Source organism: Pollachius pollachius (assembly GCF_949987615.1).
Source record: "Pollachius pollachius genome assembly, chromosome: 4".
NCBI lineage: Eukaryota > Metazoa > Chordata > Actinopteri > Gadiformes > Gadidae > Pollachius > Pollachius pollachius.
The window spans coordinates 26,370,896-26,378,120 of NC_136937.1; the positions used below are offsets into that span (position 1 = coordinate 26,370,896).

General features: G+C 46.4%; 1 protein-coding gene across 1 annotated transcript in view; it reads left to right on the forward strand.

Annotated features, from left to right (window-relative positions):
• The window catches only part of LOC307074234 (ATP-binding cassette sub-family C member 4-like), a gene marked incomplete at both ends in the record, with an annotated part of 57,492 nt that extends 50,983 nt beyond the window's left edge, over positions 1–6,509 (forward strand). The window contains 11 exons of the mRNA XM_079734253.1: positions 535–685; positions 1,047–1,166; positions 1,393–1,503; positions 1,704–1,804; positions 2,474–2,665; positions 2,770–2,925; positions 3,022–3,111; positions 3,570–3,742; positions 3,865–3,970; positions 4,434–4,568; positions 6,426–6,509. Of these exons, the coding sequence (XP_079590379.1) occupies positions 535–685; positions 1,047–1,166; positions 1,393–1,503; positions 1,704–1,804; positions 2,474–2,665; positions 2,770–2,925; positions 3,022–3,111; positions 3,570–3,742; positions 3,865–3,970; positions 4,434–4,568; positions 6,426–6,509 (1,419 nt within the window). The remainder of the gene's footprint in view (positions 1–534; positions 686–1,046; positions 1,167–1,392; positions 1,504–1,703; positions 1,805–2,473; positions 2,666–2,769; positions 2,926–3,021; positions 3,112–3,569; positions 3,743–3,864; positions 3,971–4,433; positions 4,569–6,425) is intronic.
• Between the last annotated feature and the right edge of the window lie 716 nt (positions 6,510–7,225).

Genomic DNA, 7,225 nt, shown 5'->3' on the forward strand with positions numbered 1-7,225 from the left:
GCTTGTAAGAGCAAAATGTTCAATGTAGCTACTATAAATCTCTCGCATGAGTGACAGGGAGGGACATCACCACCTTAAGTAAGCTTAGATCAGCTTAACCTATCTGAGGACAGCAACGGCAAGACATTGACAGCAAACTGGCAACAAATGAGCAGAAGTGTAGAGTGGATCTGACCATAGACCAGCACAGAGTTTATAACTTTATTGCTGCCGCTCTGCGGGTGCTATGGTAATTGGGGGCGCTGTTTCACTAGATCAACTGGAGAAACGAGCTGCATTCAAAACTATACAGAGAAAGCAGACAATTTGTAGGTCAAACTTCTGTTAATTTCTCGGTGGTGCTATGGTGGTGCTATTGTAATTTCTGCTGGTGCTATAGTACCAGCAAGCAACATCACAGCGCCGCCACTGCCTTGGACACATTTAGTACAGCAATCAGAATCAATTGTTCAACCTCACTTGTTGTACAAAGATATAGAGATGGGAAGATGAGGTTCAATGTAGTAAATTAATTGTCTGTGTTTTCTCCGGCAGATTTCCCTGCATATGGTTGGTGTGATCGCGGTAGCGGCATCAGTCGTTCCCTGGATCTTAATCCTGGTTGTACCGCTCCTCATTATCTTTGCGTTCCTCCGCCGCTACTTCCTGAAGACCTCCAGGGACATCAAGCGACTTGAGAGAACCAGTAAGCCCCCTCAACAGGCCTTGGGCTCATTTCTCTATGCTAATGTTCTTAAGCAGTTCCCTTCTCATCTTCACAGCCCGACCACAAGCACACAGTTGGCTAGTAAGGCTAGCACACAACTAGCTAAGAACTTTGCTGTGGTCCATCATGTTAACCACTCTATTTTGTTACTTGAAAGATGACGTGATTGGTTGCGAGAACACAAAGATAGAGCCACAAGTGTTCCAAAATGGAACCCTTGAAGACCTAGTGCCACCTATGTTTAGCATACAGGTATCACATGATATGGTCCTCCAAGAGGGGGTTTAACTCCCTGCCCTATGTGAGGTCAACTTCCTGCTCCTTGTGCTCCTTCCTGCAGCTCGAAGTCCCGTGTTCTCCCACCTGTCCTCCTCGCTACAGGGCCTGTGGACCATCAGGGCCTTCAGAGCCGAGCAGCGCTTCCAGAAAGTCTTTGACGTCCACCAGGACCGGCACTCAGGTGCCCCGCCCCTTTTCTCTGATGCCATGGAATCACTGTACTATGTCTGCTGTGCAAATGACGTGTATTAGACACATTGGAAATCAAACAAAAGCATTGTTACCGCTGGGCCAAGTCCAATTTAGTGATGTCTTATATTTTTTATTTTTTCCGTCATCAATACTTACTGTGTTCCTGATTACTTTGTATCAACCCAAGCCTATACAAACTTTACTTTTACATTCAGAGACCTGGTTCCTGTTAGTGTGCACTACACGTTGGTTCGCCCTGCGCGTGGACCTGTTGTGCGCCGTCTTTATCATCATCCTTACATTTGCCTGCATGTTGATCCGAGATGGTAAGAAAACTCCCCTTACCCCTTCTGAACCTCAAGGGTTCCGCTACAGTAGCCCCAGTGTTCCACTTTCAAGTCAATCCTTTTGGGATTGAGGTACCTCAACACAAATGCTATCAAAGCTCATCAAATGAATGGCCTAAGCGCTCTCAATGCATGTTTGATTGGTGGCTTAATGTTTCATGCTTTTGTTCTTCTGTTAGAGCTGGGTGCAGGGGATGTGGGGCTGGCTTTGTCCTACGCCATCTCCATCGTGGGGATGTTCCAGTGGGGAGTCCGGCAGTCAGCAGAAGTGGAGAACTTGGTAAGTCTGTGGTTAGGCTCACACATCAGAGTGAGAGCTGATATCTGGGTGTACCTTCACTTCATATTTGTTTAAACCCATCATGTGGCTGTGGGGATCTGTAAGCGCGTAATTGGCGTACACAGAGTTGCAGAAAGTTGACACACAATAGTTAACTGTAAAAAAGGTTTCAAATCAACGGTCATTGTAGCACTACACTGAGGTCCCCCTTTGCTTTATCCACTCACGCAAATTAGTTTTCTTAGATAGAAGATCTATGATAGAGGAAACAAGACAAAACTCTGCCCCTTTCAGTTTTCAGTTTCTGTCTCTGTGCCGTCTCCCCCAGAAGCTCTGCTGTGACATATTTAAGGACTGCTGGATCCCAACTTAGTCTGGGGTCCAATTGGGTCAATAAGCAATTAAGATGTGTTTGTGAGGTCCTGTATTTTAATGTTAATTTGGATTTGAAATCCAGATTTATGATAGATTGATCTAACTTGAGCCTACCAATTGGTACGGTCCAGAAGGTAAGGGACCAGTGGGGTTGATCCATCCATCATTCATCTTGATGGATACTCACCCAATCTGTGATGTTGATATAAGTCACTTGATTTTGAAACGGCTAACCGGCCTCACATATAAAATTGGGGCCCTTGTTCAGTTTAAAACATAACTCTCTCTCTTAAGATGACCTCAGTGGAGCGAGTGATGGAGTACACGGAGCTGGAGAGCGAAGCACCATGGGAAGCCAAGAAGCGTCCCCCGCTTGATTGGCCGAGCCAAGGCCTGGTGACCTTCGACGGGGTCAACTTCTCCTACAGCGCCGACGGGCCGGTGGTCCTCCGTAACATGAACGCCACGTTCCTGCCCAGGGAAAAGGTGGGACATCTTGTTTTGACTGCCGGCCACAACTCTACAACATCCAAGGATGACCCGTTTGAGATCTGTAGTGTGATTGGTTGTGCTCTCTGTGTGTCCTTCAGGTGGGCGTGGTGGGGAGAACCGGTGCTGGGAAGAGCTCCCTGGTGTCGGCCCTGTTCCGCCTGGCAGAACCCCAGGGGAAGATCTACGTGGACGGAATACTGACCTCTGAGCTCGGCCTCCATGACCTGCGCCAGAAGATGTCCATTATTCCTCAGGTACTCCTCCTACTCCTGCTTCTGGGAGAAGATGGCTGGCTCATAACATGATTCTGGAGGGTCTGTTGCTGAGGTCTCCTCTGATTGGTTCCCCAGGATCCTGTGCTGTTCACCGACACCATGAGGAAGAACCTGGACCCTTTCAGCCAGCACTCTGATGAAGAGCTCTGGACCTCTCTGCAGGAGGTCAGTATCCCTTCTATCCCTGATCATATCGTTACCACAAACACTGTCTCCAGAACAGATACACTATGAACACACACATTGAAGGAAGTGGTTCCGTTTGTTGAAGGAAGTGTTTCTGTGTTGAAGGAAGTAGTTCCCTGTGTTGAAGGAAGTGGTTCTGTGTTGAAAGAAGTGGTTCTGTGTTAAAGGAAGTGGTTGTGGTGTTGAAGGAAGTGGTTCTGGTGTTTAAGGAAGGAGTTCTGTGTGTTGAAGGAAGTGGTTCCGTGTGTTGAAGGAAGTGGTTCCGTGTGTTGAAGGAAGTGGTTCCGTGTGATGAAGGAAGTGGTTCCGTGTGTTGAAGGAAGTGCTTCCGTGTGTTGAAGGCGGTAGATCTGTCTGTTGAAGGAAGTGGTTCCGTGTGTTGAAGGAAGTGGTTCCGTGTGTTGAAGGAAGGGGTTCACTGTGTTCTCCGGGTGCAGGTTCAGCTGAAGTCTGTGGTGGAGGAGCTTCCCGGCAAGATGGAGACGCTACTGGCCGAGTCGGGCTCCAACTTCAGCGTGGGCCAGAGGCAGCTGGTATGTCTGGCCAGAGCCATCCTGAGGAAGAACTGCATTCTCATTATCGATGAGGCCACAGCCAACGTAGACCCCAGGTACCGCCCACAGATGAACTCAGCGCTTGTACTAGAGTGTGTTTGACGTGCGGGGGTGCTGCTGTTGCTCCACCTTGGTTTCTGTTGCTCTTGAAGTCTGAGTTTTATATTTCCTGCCATAGGACGGATGAGCTGATCCAAAGGACGATCCGGGACAAGTTCAGAGATTGCACGGTGCTCACCATCGCTCACAGGCTCAACACCATCATAGACAGCGACCGCATCATGGTAAGTGACCCTCTTCTCCTCTAGCAACAACACCATTTAACTCATCCTCCCTGCCACCTGGAGCCTTTACTAACTCCTACCCTCCCCTTCTCCTCTCCCTCAAAACACTAACCCCTCCTCCCTTCCTAACTCCGCCCCCATCCTCCCAACTGTATCTTTAGCTTCCCTGTCCTCCTAGTTTCTCATCACTTTCTTCACCCCTCCTCCCACCACTCCTCACTCTTCCTTGTTCCTCCTAACTACTTCTCCTCATCCTCCTCCTGTTGAACACTTACCTTACAGAAACCTTAGTCGACTGTACTGTACCACCCATGCTGGCTTTAAGCTACGGTTCTTGACGAGTTACCATGAGTAATAGCCGTGTGACGAAAAACCCTCAATGCCATAATGGCAGCTCTGCTTTAGTGTTCCTGACCTGTCGTTACTGAGCAGCTTTTGACCTGAGAGGCCACTGTGTGTCCAGGTGCTCGACGCGGGGGAGATCCAGGCCTACGACGCGCCCTACACCCTCCTGCAGGACCCCGAGGGCATCTTCTATAAGATGGTGCAGCAGACCGGCCAGCAGGGGGCAGAAGACCTCTTGGCCTCCGCGAAGCAGGTGAGTCCTGCTGGTCCTCATTAGTCACGTTTCCATCTAAAGGTGAAGCAAATCTTTAGAAACGTCGCAAAAAATAAATTTGACTTAGGTGGGTTTCCATCAGGTGGTTGGAGCGGAAAACTACACACATTTCAGGGCTTGTTGTATCCTTTTGATAACATGCTCTCTTAGGTCCTGATATATAGTGGAATTGCGTTGTTGTTTTCCATCTAAAATAGCTGTAATGTTTTTTTCTTCGATGAGAGCAAGGAAAAGTTTTACCTCTTCAGCGGTCCACACGTATCTATTATTCACATTGGCCATCTGTTCCATGGACGTATTTAAAGGATACATTGTACATATTTATAATTTGAAATTCGTCCCAGCCTTTATACCACAGATAGTATAGGGTCTATAGCATATTACTGCGTTGTCTGATTACAGTTTAATTCATTTTTCACAATTTACCAGTTCTCGTTTTGAGGACTAATCACCACGCCATTCATTTCAATGGGAATCGCGACGGTCTATACTTTCAACATACAGTGTACATATTTATATTTTGAAATTCGCCCCAGCCTTTATACCACATATACTATAGGGTCTATAGCATGTAACCGCGTTTTCTGGTTACAGTATAATGCATTTTTCACAATTTACCAGCTCTCGTTTTGAAGGCTGAACTGACAATTTGACTGGAACTACTTAGTAGGTGTCCATATAATTTAAGGATATACAAACATAGACATCCTATAACATATATATATATATATATGATATAGGATGTCTATGTATACAAACGCTTAAAAATATATATATTTACGTTACTTGTTGATGTCGGCAGGGTTGCTGTGGCCGGTCGTTATGCGGAAATCGGAAAGACGTGGTCAGTCATATGTGTTCAATGTTCGCAACGTCACAGCTGTTTCGAAAAGTGTGTTTCCATCTCCAAATTTACGCATTTACTCTCTTTCACAAAACCACCTCAAGCGAGTGGAAAAACTTTTTGGAGAATGAGAGGATTTTTATGCAAATTTTGGTGTTTCTATCAACGTTTACTGATTCGATACTTCAACATTTGCATAAAAGAAGGGGGATGGAAACGCAGCTAGTGAGACACTTATCAGACACTTGAGGCACCTGCAAGTGAGGACAATCAAGGGATTACGAATTTTGAAGGTTTGTTTATAAAGCAAAAGACAAATCTCAAGATGTAGCACCTTCTGTCATAGCACCAATACAATTGATGGCACGGTGTTACCCCTCAGCTTCACCGGCGGCATCAGTTCCATGCCTCACGAGTCTTCCTTCAACCTTATAATTTGTCTGGTAACTGCTACCATGAAAGGGAATGGAAGGTGATAACCAGACTGTGGGCAGCGGTGTGTCCGACTGCTCTGTCCAGAAAAATTTAATCGCATTGCTTTAATTCTAATCGTTACGGCTCGCATTATTCTTTTTACATTGAATTGTTTTCACCGCACAAAAGGAACGTTTCATGTGGCACCCTGTGGAACACATATAACAGCGAGTCGAAGTGGCACTCATCAATGAAGTCAAATTCGAATAACTTAATATTTCCTTGAGGAACTTTGTTTCGCATGGTACGAGTGTGACATGTGAGACAGACAACGTAAAAGACAATAAACAATGTTAAGTGTCTGAGCCTGATCTACAATATTGTACATGGTTTACTAAGAGGTTCAAAACTGACAAAAATAACTGAAGAGTGGAGTGCTCTGAAGGGGGTTGGGTCACAAATATTGATACGGCAACAGAACGCTGTGTTTTTAATGGAGCCCCGGGATTAGTTCCTTCACTAGAGCACAAAAGAAAGTAACATTAACGTTTCAAAATCTCTCCCCCTCTTGCTCCCAGGCCTACGAGAACAGGAGTCACCCCAGCAGCAAACACTGCAGTGCCACCAACGGAAACCTGGTGTTCCACGAGACACCCATGTAAAAACCACCCACCCTTCCCCTGGCCATGCCAGAGTTGCAGTGCCTCATCCTTATCATCAATCGGCTTATCCGGTGTCGGGCACTGCGAGTTACGGGGACCGCCTTCCATTCAGACATAACGCCACTCCGACATTGACGTCTAATTGTCGTAGTGGCGGCACTTCCATTGTTTTCAAATGTCCCACCACTCCGACAATTTCTGTTACCATGGTCGGAGTGGCGGTACTTTACTATTTTTCAAACGTCCCAGCATTCCGACATGAGGTCATTAATATAAATTGCATTACTATTATCATTGTACTTCAATTAATAAATATGATTATTTCTTAGTTGCATGCGCTGTAGTGTCCTACACTGACATTCGTCATTGTAATCCAGAGCCCAACACACACACGCACGCACACACGCACGCACAACCAGGTCACTATTCAGCGCATGAATTTGAGGAAAATAGTGAAATGGCATATGTAAAAACAACAATAGTAGGCGATACAATAGTATTGCGTAGACTTCAACAGAATGAACACATGCCCTTCTCCAGCTAGAACTACTCATGTTGATATCGCTGCGTTGTCTCGGTCTAGACAACACAGCAACATCCCTAGCCCCCACCGCGGAGCGTCTAATCGCATTTTCATTAAAATGAAACGCCAATGTAGGGTCCGGGAGGGTAAATTGGGGTGCTAGCTCTTAGTGTCCCCACCAAAGCTCAGACCA